At 33.4% G+C, this 21,112-nt stretch overlaps 1 protein-coding gene across 2 annotated transcripts in view; it reads left to right on the top strand.

Moving 5' to 3' along the window:
* Positions 1–21,112, top strand: part of Rbm41 (RNA binding motif protein 41) — a 73,063-nt gene that overhangs the window by 29,446 nt on the left and 22,505 nt on the right. For both annotated transcript variants that reach the window (XM_077106891.1, XM_077106890.1), the window contains one exon: positions 4,482–4,885. In XM_077106891.1, coding sequence (XP_076963006.1) covers positions 4,482–4,885 — 404 coding nt within the window. The remainder of the gene's footprint in view (positions 1–4,481; positions 4,886–21,112) is intronic.

The raw sequence follows: 21,112 nt of genomic DNA, 5'->3' as shown, positions 1-21,112 counted from the left end.
AAATACAGTTGTTAATAATGAAGTCTAATAATCATGTGTGTTTTTGTAGTGTCAATTGTTTTCATTTCTGATTTTGAGTCTTCTTAAGTACACTACATGAAGTATTGTTTATTTTATCTTTTTAAATGAAGAATCATTTGTTTCATTGATCTCTTTTTTTTTTTTAGTCTCTATTTCTGTTGTGATTGATGTTATTTCTTCTACTAATTTTGGCTTTAGTGTCTTCTTGCTATTCTAGTTCCTTGAGATGCAGTGTTAAACTTTTTATCTGAGATCTTTCTACTCTACTGACGTTGGCATCGATTGTTATAAACTTTCCTCCTGATACTGTTTTCACTGTATACAATAGGTTGAGTGTGTTACATCTCAATTTTTCATTGTTTTAGTAATTTTTAAATTTCCTTCTTGATTTCTTCCTTGATCCATTGGTTGTTCAAAAGTAAGTTGTTTAATATCAATGGCTTTATATAATTTGCAAAGTTCTGCATAGTATTGATTTCTAACTTTGTTGCATTGTGCTGAGAAAAGATACTCAATGTTATTTCAGTTTTTAAAATTTATTGAGACTTGTTTTGTGGCCTGTCATATGATCCATCATCCTGTTTAATGTTCCATGTGCTGATGAGAAAATATATAACTGTTGGAGGAAATGTTCTATAGATGTCTATTAGGTCCATTTGGTATAGGGTCAATACAACTTTGTTTCCTTGTTGATGTTCTGTCTGATGATCTGTCTATTCCTGAAAGTGGGGTATTAAAAGTCTTCAGCAATTAATATTGGAATCCATCTCTCCCTTTCAGTCTATTAATACCTGCTTTATATATATGGGTACTCTGCTGAAGTAGACTCATGGCCTAAGACTGCTGCAACCAGCCAAAGGCGATGCTTGCTGGAATAGAATTGCAATAGATAGGGACCAGGTGTCTTCCTCTGATATTGGAGCTATTTCAAAGACTCCACCCATAGGTTGGATGGGGCCCATTAAGATCTACACTGTATTAGGTTTCACCAGCCCAGCGTTAAGTTCTAAACTGAGTTCTTATCTTTATTGCCCTGTCCTAACCCTAGCAACTTAGGTCTTTCAGCAGGCTATGCTGCCCAAGATTGGAGTAGTATTGGCCAGTCCCTTGGCCATCTGGGCTGATACTATTGCTTGGTTGTGCCTGAGTCTCACAGCCACATGGACCAGGGTTACACTTAGGCCCATGCTACAGCTGTTGCTGATGCAGGGTGAAACACAAGTATGTCTCACTGGAATTCAGATCTTTGCTTGGTGTTATGGCTGTTATAGAGCTCTGTCTGTGAATATTGGTCTGGAATAGCTGTGCTGCCTGAGGTTGGGGGATGGGTGGTGGAGACAATCCCTTGGCCACCAAGGCTGATGCTAAGCTGAGTTGCACCTGAATTTCACTTCTGCAGGGGCCTACAGGGACTTGGGGAGGAGGGTGGTTGTTCCCTAGGCTCACTTCAAGGCTGAAACTGATGCAGGCCAAAACTTGGGTCTTTCCTACAGGCAGGCAGATTTCCATCTGGTGCCAGAGCTGATCTGGAGGCTCTGTGGGCTCTGACTTGTGTGCAAGGCCTTCTGTTTCTGCTGAGTGCTGGGTCTCACCACAGTGGTCTGGATCTGGGCTTCAAGACCAAGCCCTGAGCTAACTTTTTTGTCTTGCTCCCTAAGGGTGGGTGTAAACTTCCTCCCTACTTTGACACTGAGTTTGGAGGAGGAGTTCTGAAAGCATTGCTATATCCCCCAAACCCAAAAATAATTCCTGGCATATCATGGTCATTGAACGAGTATTTTTGAGTGTAAACATTGTATATTCATTTAATTCTAATTGCTCTCTAACCTCAGGGACATGTATCATTGGCATTCTTTTTCAGTTTTTCCAGTGTCTGTTTTCCCTATGTGTTTAATTCCCTTCTAAACTTGAATTTCCCTGAATTATAATATGGTTGAGCACTTTTGCAAACATTTATTAGCTATACATAATTATGAGTTACCTCTTCAGTATTTGCTCATTTTCCTAATGGTTGTCTTTATCTTTTTCTTATTGATATGTATGACATTTTTATTTATCTGGATTCAAGCTTTTAGTTATTTGTGTAGTAAATACTTTTTTAAAATTCTTTGGCTTTTCTGTCTCTTGATGACATTTTTTTGATGAACAGAAGTTCCTAATTTTAACATGGTTGAATTTACTAATTTTTTCTTTAATTGTTAGTGCCTTTTGTGTCCTCAGAAATATTTCTATAAATACTCTTAGGCCTTGCTGGTGGAAATACAGAATAGTATAACTCCTACAGAGCAAAATCCAATAATATATAGAAAAATTACATGCACATTTATCCTTTGTCTCAGCAATTTTACTTCTTAGAATCTGTTTCAAAGATATTCTATAAAAGAACCAAATTCCATATACACAAGGCTATTGTTTCAAGGCATTATTCATAACAGCATAAGACTGGATATAAAACCAATATATATCAGGGGACCAGTTGAACAAACTATTGTATATCCACACAATGGAATACTGTACAAATATAAGAAGGAAGAAGAGCTCTATACATTAATATGGAATTACTTCTAGGATATATTGTTAAGTGCACAAAAGTTGTAGAACAGTATTTATAATAAGTTACCTTTATGAAGGAAAAGGTATAACTAATGAATTTTATATATGTGTGTATGTTTGTATGTGTGTGTGCTTATTTGCTTATATTTTTAAAAAAGAAACAATGGAGCCATAAGCCAAACTTAATAAGAAATATTATTAATGGGGAAGGAAGGGAATGGGATGAAGGGAACAGAGATGGAAGTGACACATCTGTGAAGGTACTGTATGACAGTTTTCACTTTTGATCCATGTAAATGTTTTGCATAATTTAAATTTTTAATTACAAAAGGACTTAGGGCTGGGGGGATGTAGCTCCAAGTAGAGTGCTTGCTTAGTGTGCACAAGGCGAGGCCCTGAGTTCAGTCCCCAGTACCACACACACAAAAAGTGGGGAAGGAAATAAATTCATAAAATTCATAAATAACTTCAAGCAAATAAACCTGATGATAAAGTTGTAACATAACTACACAGAGAAACAATTACTTAAAATGACTTTAATACCTATATATCCCCAATAAGTTTTAATTTAAAGGCAGAGTAACTGAAAAGAAATATAAAACTGTATTCAGTAGCTTTATTGTTGATAGTGCTATTAGTACTGTATTTGAAATTCTAAAATTCTATAAGTGTATTGTTGTAGGTAGACATTAATAAATAATTTTGTTATTAGTAGAATCCAGTGTCTTAAGCATACAAGATACATGTCTAAAATCAAAAAGTTTAAGTAAAAACCCTGTAATCTTAAATCTGAATTAGAATTACTTATATGAACTTGTGATCTATTTTTTAAAAATGTGTTAATTTTGCCCACTAAGCAGGGCTGGAAACAACAACTCAATACCGATGAACACAGGTAGTAACATACCCTGGTTTCTAAATACCACTTCTCACTGAAAGGAACCAGGGGTCAAGTATTTCAGGTTTAGGTTAAGAAATGTGTGAGGTAAGCCTGGGCTGTCTTGCTGTGCCAGAAAATCAAGGCAATACAGGAGCTTATTTGGAAGGACACATCTATCTATAAAAGATTCTTGCATAAAATACTGAACATGAACTTCATCAAATATTTAGATCAGTGTTGTTCAGTACAATGCTCTGTAATTATGTAAATGGACTTTGTCTATTCTGTCTAGTATGGTATACATTAGCCACATGTAGCTATTGAACATTTGAAACTTGCTAAGTTTCACTGAGTAATTCATACTAAAAACTTAAACAGACACATGTGGCCAGTGGGTATTGTATTATATAGTATACCTTTAAATTTAACTGCCCAGAAATAGAGAAGCTTGAGGAACAAGTGAATACTATCAGGAAACAATTCATCCTATTCATTTGTGCATAGAACAAATAATATTTCTCTACTAAATCAATGAAAGGACTAGAAAATAAGTTAGAGGGATGGAAAGAAAGGAAAACTGTTTTAGAATGAAAGAGATTTAAGAGTTGTAACTTCCAAAGACTGATTTAGATCCTGAATTAAATAACCAAGTGCAAAAAAAAAATCTTTGAAATAATGAAGGCAATTCATATATGAATTCAGTATTTAATGATAATAAGGAACTGTATCAATTTGGTTAAGTGTGATAATGCCATACTCATTGTATTTTTCAAACATCCTTATCAATGAGAGGTGCATATACTTGTATGATCCTGAGAGTCCTAGGTGCCTCATTTACCTGGCCATCATTCTGGCCTTGCTTGAGATGCACTATAATAAGATAGTTATATACCATTGTCGTTTGTCACAGGTTGTAAAGACTTTCCCAGCAGAATTGCTAATTGGAGATCCATGATTTAATTTTTATTTGTTAAAGATTGTGCTGGTAGGCTTTGTAGAACTTCCCTATCTCTTTGTCTTGATCCAGATGAACCCCCAAAGAAGAACAAAGGTGATCCCATGAACAACCTGGAAAGTTTTTACCAAGAGATGATAATGAAAAAACGTCTTGAAGAGTTCCAACTTATGAGAGGTGAACCCTTTGCTTCCCACTCACTGGTCTCAGCCACATCAGTGGGTGATAGTGACACAGCTGAGAACCCGTCACTACTCCAGGACAAGGGAAAACAGGCAGCACAGGGTAAAGGTCCCAGTCTCCATGTGACAAAAGTTATTGATTTTTCACCTGAGCAGTGTTGGACTGGGCCTAAGAAGCTGACGCAGCCAATAGAATTTGTCCCAGAAGATGAGATCCAGAGAAATCGTTTGTCAGAGGAAGAGATCCGAAAAATTCCTATGTTTTCTTCATATAATCCAGGGGAACCAAACAAGGTATAGGCCAAACCAAGGAAAACAACATGGGTTGTTTTCATTTTTTATTTACCTCTACCCAAAATAATATTTTAAAGTTAGCTTTGATTATACCAAAGATCATGACATAGGCATAGTGATTGTGTTTATCCTTAACCTTGACTATTCGTTCTCTGCATAGTATATAAGTAGCATATTCCCATGATGTTCTTTTTGCTTTTCTTAGGTCCTAAATTACCCTTAAAATTTTAACAAAATCTTGATGACATGCTAGTCCTACCTATTAGAAGCCCTTAATTGAAGGAAAAATAACTTCTAATTTCCTAGACTAGCAATAATCAATTATTATTCATAGGACCACCATAACTGGTAGCCATGATGCTTCTGGAATTAGTCAATAATAATTGACCAACTGGTTGTAAGTAGAGTTAATGTTGGTTACCATGTGAGTTTTTAGTTCAGAATGTTCTACCTGACTTTCATGTGACATGACTTAAGTTTCTGTAAGCAAAGACGCAAAATGAAAACATGAGTCCTCTGAGCTTTGAGAAATTGACAACAAATTAACGTTATGTATTATCCTTCTTTTATAGATCAAATCATTATTTCATGTGCATAATATATGTAACATCTAAAATGGGAAACTCATTACCATGTTATGCAATAAGGCAACATAAGCTCTTAAAGAATTATTATACTGTGTCTAATTTAAAATACAAAACAAAATAATAATGCCAGTTTCTGACTGTCCCTGAATTAAAAAAAAAAAAAAGCATTATAGATGAGGGACGTTAATTATTTTCCTCTGTGTGACTGATTTCTAATGTTTTTCTAATTGTTTTTTCTATTTGTTCAAGGGTAGCTTGATTTTATTTAGTTTACCAAAGGTTATATAAAATACTATAGCAAGCCCCTGTGTACCTAGTAGCCATATTTATCAAATCTTAATAGTTTCTGTATTTTGTTAATCAAAAAAACTATAAAGCATTATAGATACACCTGAAGACTTCCATGTATCCCTTACCAATCCCATTTGCCTTTCCAGATAATTACTATCCTGAATTTGCTATTCCATTTCTATGAATATTTTTAGGCCTTTGTAATGTATCTATATATAGATTGTTCCTGATTTATGATGGCTCAACTTATGATTTTTGACTTTATGATTGTGTGAAAGCAATGGGCATTCTGTAGAAACTGTACTCTGAATTTTGAATTTTGTTTTTTCCTCTAATCTAATGATATGTAGTATAGTACACTCTTGTGATGCTGGGCAGCCACAGTAAGCCGTAACCCAGAAAGCCATGGAGATATGAAGGGAAACAACTGATACTCTACAGTGAACTATTTTGCTAAGTTATAATGTTCCACATTATAACTTAATGCATTTCTAAATTAAGATATTTTTAACTTACAATGGATTTATTGGTACATAACCCCATTGTAAGTCAAGGAACATCTATATTCATAAACAACATAGTTTTCTGTATTTTAAGACTACATAGATGAAGTCATACACTATATAGTTTTATATAACTTCCTTTTTTTGACTCAATATATGCAATGTTTTTTAAATTTATTTCTAATGATACAATGATCGTTTATCCGTTTTCCTGAACATTTGTCCTTTCCATTAGTTTACTATTACAGATAATTCTGTAATAAACATTGTGTATTTCTCATTGTACATATGCAAGAGTTTATGACAGTGTTTTTCAAACTTAGATTACAATTAGTAGGTCACAATCAGTTTCTTCTTTTTAAATCAAGTAAAAGAGAATAGAAAATATCAAAGTATGTTTCATACAGTTAGAGTAATTGCTCTTTCTTAAAGCTTTTATTTTGTTGTGTGTGCATGTGCTTTAGAGAGAGAGAGAGAGAGTGAGAGGAAGCAAGAGGGGGAGAGATGTGTGTGGGCCACAATGTAAAATCTAATTCTTCCTGTAGATCTCAGTCAAAAAAGTTGGAAAAGTGTCACTCTTTTGCAATGGTTCTTACATTGTTAGTGTTCATCAGAATCACCTGAGGGACTTAATAAAACACATTGCTGGGCTTCACCCCCAGAATTTTTTACTCAATAGATCTAGAGTAGGGCATGAAAATTTATATTTTCAGCAAGTTCCCAGGAGATACTGATGCTGCAGGTCTGAGAGTGACATTTTAAAAGTTACTGTTCTACGTTTGTTACCTAGGAGTGGAATTACTATGATATGGGATATGCATATCCTCAGGCAGAATTTCAGATTCCCCTTTACATCTTTGCAAAGACTTTATAGCATTAGACTTTTAATTTTGCTAGTCTAGTTGATTTGAAATGATATCTCATTATTTTAATTTGTATGTTCCTGGTTTCCAGTGAATTTATACTTTTATTCATATATTAGACCTTCATCAACACTCTGAATTAGCTTTTCCATTCCTTTCTATATTTATTTATAGGGATTATTTAAAACTTCTAGACATGAATGATTGATTTAGGAAATGTCTTCTCCCAGTAGGTAGCTTACCTTTACCACATTGTTTCTGATATCTTTTGTTGACTTTTTCATTTTAATGTTATCTAATTATTGTTATTTTTTGGATGATTTGTGCTTTTCTGAGTCATTTTAAGGAAACCCTTCTCTACAAATCAATAAGAAATACACAACCCTATTAAAAATGGGTAGAACATATAAACAGGCAATTCACAGGGGCAAAAATTGAATGGCCAATAAATTTAAGAAATATCATTAGTAATCAAGAAAATGCAAAAAAAAAAAACAAAAAAAAAAAAAAAACCCAGTGATGGTTTGTGGTTGTAGCTTGTGGTAGAGCACTTGCCTAGCGTGCATGAGGCACTGGGTTCAATCCTCAGAACCACATAAACTAAATAAAATAAAGGTATGAAAAACGATATATACCATTCAATACCTAGAACATTGGCATACATTTAAAGGCATGACAATGCCAACTGTTAGTGAATATGTGGAATAAGAATTCTGAAATATCATTGAGGGAATATAAATGTGTATACCCGCTTTTAAGAACACCGTGACAGTATGTCAGAATACACTCTACTTTTGCGTATACTTTAAAAGAACAACAACAAAAAGAACACCATGACAATATCTAGTAAAACTGAAGATGCTCCAGCACCATCAGTCAGCAGTCATGCATCTAGGCATCTATCCTGGGAAAAATCTTGCATATGCACATTAGATTTCACAAGGGTATTTATAGTATCATTTGTAAACAGTACACATGCTCATCATTAGGAGAATGGATTAAGCATGGTATATTCATAAAATGAATACCATATAATAGAGAGTTAATAAAATAAAATTACAGACATCAACATTGTTGAAACCCACAAATATAATTTTTAATAAAAAGTGTTGTAGACTCTTCCTTTCAGGTTCAACATCTCAAGTGCTTAGAAGTCATTACTCCTATCTTACAAGAAGAAATAGCTTAACAAACTAAAAATCAATGAATTTTTCTGGGCACATCAGATAATCAGTCACAGGGCAAACTACAACCCTGAAATCTGGAAAGATAGATAATTATAGGAAATCACATCCCAAATCTGCTTATAGGAATAGAAGACACTGGAGCCATAAACTGATAGGAACAGATAGCAGTAACTGACAAATTGGTGGAGGTGGAATATAGAGTAGTGTAGGAGTGATAAACCCCTGTCAGTTGAAATCTAAACTGACCCCCGCATCTTAATGACTTTTACTTCCAGTGGCCCTACAGGCTCTAAACAGATTAATAAAATTTGGCTCAGTTCTTATTACTTGATAATTCACATCTGGCTACAGCCCCACCCCACCCCATTAGAAAGTATGCTCAAAAAAAAAAAAAAAAAAAAACAGACTTGAGATAAAACAAGCATGAGAACCAAACTCAAGATGTGACACAAGTTTTTGAATTAGCAGATATAAAATTTAAATATCTATGATTAAGGAGTCTACTAGTAAAATTAGAGAGCATGCAAGAGCAGATGGCTAATGTAAGTACAGAGGTAGAAACTCAAAGAATCAAAAGGGGATGCTAGAAATAAAACACTGCAACTGAAATGAAGAACCATTTGAAAGACTCATGATTAAGTTGAGTAAGTTGGAAATGAGAAAGGAAACAAACAGAAAACTTAAAGACATGGCAGTAGAAACTTCCCAAGCTGAAATACAAAGAAAATGAATAGAACAAATGGAACAGAATAGCTTAGAACTATGGGACAATTCCAAAAGGAATAACATATACCTTATTGAAATACCAAAAGAAGAAGAGAAAAAGGAGGAGAAAATTTTGGAGTAGTAATGGCTGGAAATTTTCTGAAACTAATGACAGACAACAAACCACACATCCAGGAAGTTGGAAAACATTAGGCAGGATAAATATAAAAAACCACTCCTAAGCATAACTTGTTCAAACTACAGAAAACCAAAGACAGAAAAAGTTTTAAACCAGCCAGAGAAAATAAAATTTTTACCTATATAGGAACAAAGATTAGAATTTCGTAAGACTGCTCATCAGGAAAGAAGTATTAGTATTAAGGAGGGAAAAACTCACCCACCTAGAATTCTTTATCCAGAAAAATGATCCTTCAAAAGTTAAGGAAGGGGCTGGAGTTGTTGTTCAGTGGTAGAATGCTTGCCTATCATGTGTGAGGCACTGGGTTTGATCCTCATCACAACATAAAAATAAATAAAATAAAAATATTATGTCTATCTACAATTATTTTTTTAAAAAGTGAAGGAAAAATAATAATTTTTCAAAGACAGGAAATTTGTCACCAAAAAAAATGTTCTCCAAGGAGAAGGAAAATTATATAAATCAAAACTCAAATCTGCATAAAGAAAGAGCATAAGAGAAGGACATATGAAAGTTAAATAAAATCTTTTTATTTTCTCATTTAAAATTATCTAACTTTTCAAAGTAATTAAAATAATGTTTTGTATGATTATAACATATGGATAAAGTGAGATGAATAACAGCAATATATATATATATGTGTGTCTGTTTATTATATATACATATGTATGTGTATATGTGTATATATTGTGTATATATATATATATGTATATATACACACACGCATGCATACATATGTATATGATCACTCACACACACAATCCCTGAAATAAGACAGTGTTATTTAAAAGTGAACTTATATTACTTGAAAATGTATGTTGCAAACTCTAAGGCAACCATTACAAAATTATAGAAGGAAGTAGGCTATGAGAGGGGTGAAAATGGAATCATATAAAATCATACCCATCTTTTACATTCTTTTCCAGAAAATGGAAGCAGAAGGAATACTTCTTACTTCATTTGATGAGATACACCTTAGCTCAATACCAAAGCCAGATAAAGATATTACAGTAAAGGAAAATTAGAGACAAGTATTCATCATGTGCATTAGAAGGAAATATCCTAAACAGTAAGAAAATCAAAACATTTCATTGAAATCAAAATCATAATAGAGAATCAAATCCAATAGTGTATCAAAATAATTACACACTGTGATCAACTGAAATTTATTTCAGATATCCAAATAATAATCTGGATTATTATTATCTGATATGGTTCAGCACTTGAAAATCAAGTATTATAATCTAACACATGGATAGACTTAAGAAGAAAAATCATACTCATTTGAGTTGAGGTAGAAAAAATATTTTTTAAAATCTTAGCCTCCATTTATGATTAAAAACTTGTCAATCTAGGGTAGAGGAGAACATCCTCAAGTTGATAAAGACAATCTACAATACCCTATAGCTAATATCATCATTAACAATGAGAAACTTGATGTTTTACTTTTGATCAGGAAGAAGGCAAGAATGTTTCCACTCTCCACCTCTTTTTGACATCGTATAGAAAACACTAGCCAGTGAAATAAAATAAGAATTTTGAAAATGTATAGATTGGGAAAGGAAAAATAAAACTGTCTTTGCTCACAGGCAACATCTCTATCTATCTGTAGAAAATCAAAGAATTGACTAAAATCCGGGACTAGTGAGTATTGGTTGGAAGATGGGTTTATATATAAAAGTCAATTGTTTTTCTATATAACAGAACTTAATAATTGGAATTTGAAACTAAAAACAACACTGTTTACAATAGCATCAAAAAGAAAGATTTAGGTATAAATTTAACAGAATATATACATAGGATCTATATGCAGAAAAGTGTAAAACTGATAAAAATTTTAAAAGATCAAAGTAAATGCAGAGGTATTTAACATTCACAGATTAAAAGACTAATATTGTTAGGATATCATTTTTCCAAATTAATCTGTAGATTCCACGTAGTCCCAACAAAATTCTGGCAAGATGTTTTGTCGATATTAACAAACTGATTCTAAGTTTCTTTTTATGAAAATACAAAGATCAAGAATATCCAACCCAATGCTGGAAAAAAGAAAAACCGAGTTGGAGGACAGACACTATCTAACTTCAAGACTTACTGTAATCATTTAATGTGGTATATGTAATTGGTGGAAAAAGATGCATAGATTACTGGAGCAAAATAGAGATCTGCAAAATTAAACCCACACAAGGGCAGTGAACTGATCTTTGTCAAAGTAATTAAATGGAAAAGGTGTAGTCTTTTCAACAAATGGTGCTATAACAACTGGAAAGTCACATGCAAAAAAATGAATCTAGACACAAACTTTTCATCCTGCATGAAAATTAACTAAAAATGGGCCATAGACCTAAATGTAGAACACAATACTACAAAACTTCTAGAAGTAAACAGGAGAAAATAGAAATAATAAAACAGGAGAAAATAGTGATGTTTTGTTTGGTGATCCATTGTTAAGGTGTTGCACCAAAAGCACACTTTATGTAAGAAAAAAAAAAGGTAAATTGCACCAAAAGCACACTTTATGTAAGAAAAAAAGGTAAATTGAACTTGATTCAAATTATAGACTTGTGCTACATGAAAGACACCTAAGAGAATCAAGATGTGACACACTGGATGAAAATATTTTAAAAACACATGTCTGATAAGTGGCTTGTATCTAAAACACACAGTGAACTCCTAAAATTCAACTGTAATAAAGTGAACAATTCAACTTATAAATGGGCAAAAGATAAGGACACTTCATCAAAGAAGATACATATATGGCAAATAGGCCCATGAAAAGAAACTTATCAGCATATCATCAAGAAATTGCAAAAGAATAATAAGATACCATTACATACCTACTATAATGGCTAAAATAGATAGTAAAACTAATGATAGCAAATGCTGTTCATTGCTGGTGGGAATGTAAAATTGTACAACATCTTTGGATTGGCAATTTCTTATAAAACAAATAATTGTTTTATCATATTATCCAGCACTCCTACTCATTTATCCAGTGGATTTGGAAAAAAAAAAAACACTTATGTGCACAGAAAAACTGGCATGTGAATGTTCCAAGAAGTTTTATTCATAATTGCCAAAAACTGGAAGCAATCCAGATATCCTCCAATAGGTGAATGAATATAATCACCTTTGGTACATTTGCACAATGAAATATAATTCAGCACTAAAAAGAAACATACTATCAAGACATGTAAAGACATAAAAGAACTTTAGATGCATATTAATAAGTGAAATAAACTAGCATAGAAAGACTATATATTGTATGATTTCATTAAATGATATTCCGGAAAGTGTAAAACTCTAGAGGCACCAAAGTGATAACTGATTGCTGAGAGTTTAAGGAGAGAGAGGAAGGAGGGAGTAAATGAAGCAAGGGAGATTTTTAGGGGAGTAAAATTATTCTGCATCATATTCTATGGAGGAAGAAAGACATGCACTTGCCAAAACCTCTAAAACTGTCGAGTATAAAGAGTAATTTTTTATTATTATTTTAGTTGTAGATGAACACAATATATTTATTTATTTATTTTTATGTGGTGTGAGGATTGAACCCAGTGCCTCACATGTGCAAGGCAGGCGCTCTACCACTGAGCTACAGCCCCAGCCCAAGAGTGATTCTTAATGTGTACAGATATTTAAAAATTATTTTGGAGAATGAGGGAAGAAAAATACTGACTGTGAGAAGAGAATCTAACTATTATTACATATATGTGAAACGACCTTATTGAAGGCATGGGGGAATGGGTGCTGACCTAAGTATCTTTGGAAATATGTAGTCTGGAAAACTAAAGCCAAATGGAACTGCACATAAGCACTGTAACCTAGTTAATAAGATTGTTTCCAATCAGGGTACTGATTAGCAGTACTGATGCTGCTCTACATGCACAATTGGATGGAACAGTTAAGTAAATGGGTGGGAAATGGTGGGAGCCAGGTTTTCCACTTTGAAATTTACAGATAAGTGAAGGGAGGATGTTAGGGTAATCCATGTGGTAATGATTTTATTGTTTAGGACATCAATGTGAACTGTTTAGCTTAATATAGATAGAAGTAGTTACATATAGAAATATTTATATGTATACAGTGAGTAGTATACACACATATTTTTGGCTATGTGAACCAAGCAAGCCCAACACAGGACCCTACAATGAGCTTTCTCAGAATTAATATTGGCTTTTAATACCATTCTCTAATAAAAGAACCAGGGATCCTTGGAGAGATGGCTGCTGCTAGTACTAATGCAGGAAGTACACAAGATGAATCTTGTGCATCTTGTAATGCCAGAAAGTAAAGAAGTACTAAAAAGAACAACAGCATAAAACCATTGTTGGGAGAACATCAAAGGAATGCAAAAGCCTACTAAAAGAATTTCCAGTGATCAAAGCTAGAACTATTTGTACAACAAACTAAATTAATGTTGTATAATAATCCAAAGTATAAAATAAATATTCATGAGTTCAAGTGATAAAAATAAGTGATTGAGGAAATAAATAAATGGAAGTGAAGAGATAAATCTCCAGATCATTTATACAAATACTTTACCACTTTACCTCTAGGAGGGGGAGCATAACTACTTACCACTTAGTTTTGAATTGCTCATAGCAACTTATTTCCAAAGAATACAATATAAAAAGTACTGTATTTTGGAGTAGTAATGGCTACTCCAGGGAAATACCAGGGAGAACTCCATCCTCTATTATTGCTTCGAGATTCTGTTTTTGTTTCCAGGTATGTTTATCTTGTCTTGGAGCCTAGCAGTATCTTTGAAATATTACACACACACACACACACACACACACACACACACACACACATCAATATATATGTCTGTTGTGGCTATATACATATGTGAACACGTGTATATGAGTATTTATTTTTGTATATGTACAATTTTGTAGCACAGAGCATGCCTCCAAGCTAGAACTGACAGAACTACATTGACCAGAAGTCTTTTGTTTAATGCTCATATCTAAAGGAACAGTCTTAGTATGGATCTTTCCCAATGGGTGAGAAAATTAGAGTAGGTTTTCACATACCCCTTTCTATAGTTATTTAATTTGGTGGTGCTTTCCTGATAAGTATTTGAAAGCCAGTACACAAGTTCACCAGAAATTACTGAAATGAATCACAAGTCAATTTATTCTATGACCGTACCTTTAAGATACAAGCATACATAAATGCTAAATGTTAACATCTAGCTCTTTAAAATTTTGAGACAAAGATTCTACTGCTTATTACCAGTATTCAATATATTTTTCATACATTTCAGTGGTTACATCATTTGTTTCATTTTTAGCTATTTGCTTTTACTGTTCCTGTCTGAATTCTTCCTTATTCCTTCAGTCTTTAAAAAGGACATAATTAATGCTAAATATATAAAATCTTTTTTTTTCCTCCATTTTCTTTTTATTGTGTTTAAAGAGTACATTGGACCTACCCTTTTAACAAATTTTAAGTGTCCAATACAGTATTGTTAATTATAAGCACAATGTCATACAGCAAATCTATGAAACATTTTTATCTTGGATTACTGAAACATTGAGCAGCAACCATTTTCCCTCCCAGCCCCTGGCAACCAAGTTTGACTACTTTTGATATTCATATAAGTAGAATCTATGATGAGCTTAATTCCCTTAGCATACAGTCCTTAAGGTTTGTCTTTATTATAGAATATGACAGGGTTATCTTATTTTTAAGACTGAATAATACTCCATTGTAGGTATATGCCACTTTTTCTTTATTCATTCATCAGTGGACATTGAGATTATGCCCACCTCTTCTTGGCTATTGTGAATAATGCAGCAGTAAACATTAGAGTGTGTGTATCTGTTTGAGATCCTGATTTCAACTCTTTTGGATAAATCAGCAGAAATGAGTTTGGATTGTATGATAGTTATATTTTTATTTTTCAGAGGAACTTCCTTATTTTTCTCCACTGTAGATGCACTATCTTATATTCCCTTCAACAGTGTGCAAGCATTCCACTTTCTCTGTATCCTTCCCAGCACTTGCTACTTTCTGAGTTTTTTTTTTTTTTTAAATAATGGCCATCTCAATAGGCATAAGGTGATAACCTCATTGTAGTTTTGATTTATATTTCTCTGGTGATTAATAATATTGAACATCTTTTCATATAACTATTAGCCACTTGATGTCTTCTTTAGAGAAATATTTGTTTAAGTATTTTGCTTATATTTTATTTGTGTTATTTGGTTTTATGCTATTGAGTTGTAGGAGTTCCTTATATATATTGGATTTTAACTCCTTATTAGATATATGTTTAGCAAATAATCTTTCCTATTCAATAGGTTACTTTTTCACTCTGTTGTTTCCTTTGCTTTGCAGAACTTTCTCTTTTTTGAAAATATTTTTAGTTGTAGATGAACACAATACCTTTACATTTTTTTTTTAGTTGTAGTTGGACACAATAACTTTATTTTGTTTATTTATTTTTAGGTGGTGCTGGGATCAAACCCATCACCTCGCATGTGCTAGGCGAGTGCTCTACCGCTGAGCCACAACCCTAGCCTGACACAATACCTTTATTTATTTTTATGTGGTGCTGAGGATCTAACCCAGTACTTCACACGTGCTAGGAAAACACTCTACCACTGAGCTATAAACCCAGACCTCTTTTTTAATTTTTTTAGTTGTCGATGGACCTTTACTTTTATTTATTTAGTTATTTATACACAGTGCTGAGGATCTAACCCAGTGCCTACACATGCCAGGCAAGCGCTCTACTACTGAGCCACAACCCCAGCCCCTTGTAGAACTTTTAGTTTGATATAGTTCTACTTGATCTGTTTTTTCTTTTGCTTCATGTGTCATTGAAATAATTGCCAAGACCAATGTTAAGAAGTTTTTACTTTTTTTCCCCCTAGGAATTTTATAATTTTCTGTTATTATATTTATATATTTAATTTATTTTAGTTTGATTTCTGTATATGGTATAAGGATCTAATTTTATAATTTTGCACATGACTATCTAGTTTTCTTTATATTTTGTTGAATAAACTATTTTTGACCCAATTTATGTTCTTGGCATACTTGTTGAATATCAGTTTACTATAGATACAGAAATTTCTAGGCTCTCTATTCTGTTCCATTGAACTATGTATCTGTTTATGACATTACACTGTTTTAATTATTGTAGCTTTGTAATATGTCTTGAGATAAGAAACTATGAGGTCTCTAGATATGTTCTTCCTCAAGATTGTTTAGGCTATTTAGGATCATTTATAGTTGCATATGAGTTTTGGGATTTTTGTTTCTCTTTCTATTTAAAATGCCATTGAAATTTTGATGGAAATTTCTATAAATCACTTTGGTAGTATGACAATTTGAAAAATACTGACTTACTTTCCATGAACACATGACATCTTTTTATTTATTTGTGTCTTCTTTGTTTCTGCAACATATTGATATTTTCAGTGTACAATTCTTTCATCTCCTTGGTTAATTCTTTTTTGATGCTGTTATAAATGTTTTCTTAATTTCTTCTTAATATTGTTCATTGTTAGTATATAGAAACACAACTGTAGGTGAGGGTTTAATTCAGTGATACAGTGCTGATCTAGTATGTAAAAGACCCTGGTTTTAATCCACAGCAGTGCAAAAAGGAAAAAAAATGTACAAGAAAAATAAAGAAAAGAAGCATAACTGATTTTCTACATTAATTTTGTGTCCTGTTACTTTACTGAAATTGTTTATTCTAATTTTTTTGTTGAGTCTTTGGTATTTTTTGTGTATGATCATTTCATCTGTGAACAGATATATATTTTTTTCTTTCTGATTTGGATACATTTATTTTATTCATCTCGATTAATTGACTTTGGATAGAACTTCCAGTGCTATTTTGGATAAAAGTAGGAAGAGTAGGGATCCTTATCTTGTTTGTTTGTTTTTAACAAATGATTTCTTAAATACCTTTATTTATTTTTATGTGGTGCTGAGGATTGAACCCAGTGCCTCATATGTGCTAGGCAAGCGCTCTACCACTGAGTTACAACACTAACCTCTTATCTTGTTCTTGATCTTAGAGGAAAACCCCTCTGTTTCATTATTGAATATGATGTTTGTTATGGGCTTTGCATATATTGCTTTCATTTTGTTGAGGTAATTTCCTTCTATTCCTAGTTTGTTGAAAGTGTATCATGAAACAGTTTGTTGAATTTTGACATGATTATCTCAAGATAATCCTTGTAACCCAAGAATATATACCACATGGTCATGGTGTATGGTCCTTTCAGTGTGCTGTTGAATTCGGTTTAGTGGTAATTTGTAGAGGATTTTTGCACCTATGTTCATTGGCCTGGGCTTTTCTTTTCTTTTTACATCATTGATTTGTGTACTTTATTTTGTTTTTATTTTGTGGTGCTGGGAATTGAACCCAGGGCCTTGTGTGTGCTAGGCAAGCACTCTCCCAATTGAGCTATAAATCCCCAGCCCTGGCCTGTGCTTTTTTCACACTGTTGTTTTCTCTGTTGGTATCAGCATGATTCTGATCTCATAGAGTGAGTTTGGAAATATTCCCTCTGCTTCAGTTTTTTGTAAACATTCAGAAAGAATTCACATTATTTCTTCTTTAAATATTTGATAAAACTCACCAGTGAAACCATGTGGTCATGGGCTTTTCTTTGTTGGGATTTTTTATTATTGAGCTAATCTAACTTATTACAGGTCTAATCCACTTTCAATTTGTTTATGATCCAATCTTGATAGGTTTTTTCCTAGGAATATATCCTTCTATGTTATCTAGTTTGTTGATGTACAGTTGTTCATAGGCAGTTGTTCATAGTAGTTTCTTATAAACCCCTTGATTTCTGTGATATTTGTTGTAATGTGTTCCCTTTAATTTCTTATTTTATTTGAATTCTTTCTTAGTCTAGTTAAATGATGGTCAACTTTGTCAGTTTGTTCAAAATGAGTTTTAGCTTATTGATTTTTTTTCTCTATTTCATTTACTTCTGCTCTAAACTATATTATTTCTGTTATTCTGCTTTGTTTAGTCTTGAGTGGTTCTTCCTTTTCTACTTCCTGAAGGTGTAGAGTTAGGTTGTTTCTTTGAGATCTTTCTTTAATATAGATATTTATTGCTATAAAGTTCCAGCTTGGTGATGCTCTTGCTGCATCCTATAAGTTTTGATATATTGTGTTTTCATTTTAATTTATTTCAAGATACTTCCTAATATCTCTTTTGATTTCTTGTTGGTTGTTTTAAAATGTGTTTCTTTTCCACATATTTGTAATTTTCCAATTTTCCTCTGCTATTGATTTATAGTTGCATTCCATTGTGATCCAAAAAGATACTTAGTTAAGACTTGTCTTGTGACCTTACATGTGACCTGTCCTGGTAAATATTTCATGTGCATTTAAGAAGAATATATTCTATTGCAGGTATGTGGAATATTCTGTGTCTATCTGTTAGAACCATTTGACCTGTATTGTTGTCCAAGTCCTCTGTTTATTTATTAGTTTTTATGTGTATTTCTGGTGCTGGGGATGGAACCTAATGCCTCATGAAGCCAGGTAACAATTCAACCACTGAACTATACCCCAGCCCTCTGTTCTCTTTATTGATCTTATGTCTGGGTATTCTATCCCATTATTGAAAGTGGGATATTGAAATCTCCTACTGTTATTGTGAACTGATTTTTCCCCTATAGTTCAGTCATTGCTTCATTTATTTTGGTGCTCTGATTTGGGGTATCTATACATACATACACATATATTTGTATTTGTAATTTTTATGTCTTCCTGGTGAATTGACACTTATCATTATATGATACCCTTCATTGTCTTAGTGACAGTTTTTTATTTAGTCTATTTTGTCATATAAATATGTCCACCACTATTCTCTTTTTGTCACTATTGCATAGAATTCTTGTTTACATCTTTTCATTTTGAATCTATGTGTGTTCTTATATCTAAAATGAGTCTCTTAGCCAGCATAAAATTGGGTCATGTCAATTTAACCCATTTAGGCACTCTGTCTTTTGGTAACTTTAATCAATTTATACTTAATTATTGATATAGGCTTGCTGTTGCCAGTTGTTCATTGTTTTCTTCATGTCTTGTAAATCTTTCGTTTCTCTTTTGTGGTTCTTTCTTTTTTTTTTTTTTTTTGGTACCAGGGTTTGAACTCAGGGGTACTCAACCACTGAGCCACATCCGCAGCCCAATTTTGTTATTTATTTAGAGACAGAGTCTCACGAGTTGCTTAGTGCCTTGCTTTTGCTGAGACTGGCTTTGAACTTGCCATCCTCCTGCCTCAGCCTCCCAAGCTGCTGGGAATATAGGGGTGTGCCACCACGCCCAGCTGTGGTTCATTTTTGTTTAGTTTGCTTTGCTTTGGTTTTGTAGACATGATTTGATTCCTTTCTCATTTTCTTCTATGTATCTTGAATAGGCATTTTCTTGGTGTTTAATGTATACATAACAACCTGCTGCCCCATCCAGCATGGGCATCTGAACCAAAGTCACTTGTGTGAATTTGGGGTAACACAAAATACCATGCAGACATGGAATACCTTTATATAAGCTTCAGAACGGCTTCCCAGGCTCCCAGTCTCAGGCTCCCACAAGGGGGGCAAGAGAAAGTCATGAGAGGCTAGAGAGAGAGAGAGAGCGTGCGTGCACATTCTGGAGTTGGCTTTTATTGGGGGATACTGTTTCTTAGAACATTCTATCTGAAAAAAGGGCATTGGGTAGGATTGCAAAGCAATGGGTGAGTATAACTCAACACCACTGGGAAACGCCTACTCCTGGAACCATGCCTCAGTATCCGAGTAGAGGTAAAGCCCAAGTTATTGCAGGGCACAATAATTGTTCAGTATCTCTTGCTCAGGACTTAAGTGCGTGTATTTTCAGAGTGGATCCTGACATATTCCCCTTTCTTTCTTTGAAAAAGTAGGTGATGAGTCACTATCTCTGGTTCCTGAATTCTTATTCTGAAGGCAGGACATTCTATGATTACAAGAAAGAATTAATAGCAAAGAGAACAGTCCAATAATATACCATGTACAATGTTTTAGAATGTTTCCAGGGTTAAAGCCATGAAACGCTTGAAGTATTTGATCAGCTAAAGAAGTAGGATCCGAAAAATCAATCTTACTTTTTTGTATATTTTGAATATGATGATGTAACTCCAGAAGATCCAAGCTGTTATTATTTTTTTTGCCAAATACCTAATAAATGGTTTTTAACCTTCTCCCAATCCCATTGGGAAGCATTGTAATTGGAAGCAGTAATACACATATATTTATAATCAGCATGACATTTGAGTCTTTCCTTGAACTTTAAAGCTGAAAGCTCATTACCAATATTTATGACAGTAGCTTCTAAGGCATTTAGCTTAGTTTCAATCCTTTCATCAATATTTATCTGATTATGAAGAGCTTTGGAAGTGATCTGAGCCAAATTATTAAGAAAATCTACATGCTGAAAATTTTGCGATATGGCCACTGAAGCTGTGACCGTGGAAGCAATAAATGAAACTAAGGCAGCCACTCCAAGTATTACGAGTTCAAGAGCTCACTTAGGTCTAATCAACTGGGCATGTATTTGTTGTAAGACTTGAAAACCAGCATCAGCATACCATGGCTCTGAGATATTAGCTGGCAGTAAGACAAAAGAGGGCTGGTGAAGTATCAGTGTTCCCTTCCTTGTATTGTATCTGGTGATACAATTAGTTAAATTGCATTTATTACAGGCTACAAGATATTTATTATCTTTTCTTTTGACTTTCCCATCTCCAGTAATTAAAACGTAAGGAGATTGAACACAGGTTGCAGGCCATAACAAGAAAAATTTCTGCGTACGAATTCAGGTAAAGACTTGTCAGTAAAATGTAAAAATTCTGAGGCCTCAATCAAATGCCAAACATCT

The sequence above is a fragment of the Callospermophilus lateralis genome, chromosome X (genome assembly GCF_048772815.1).
Source record: "Callospermophilus lateralis isolate mCalLat2 chromosome X, mCalLat2.hap1, whole genome shotgun sequence".
NCBI classification, from domain to species: domain Eukaryota; kingdom Metazoa; phylum Chordata; class Mammalia; order Rodentia; family Sciuridae; genus Callospermophilus; species Callospermophilus lateralis.
Note: the sequence above shows the minus strand (reverse complement) of the source record. Positions and strands in the feature narration are given on the sequence as shown.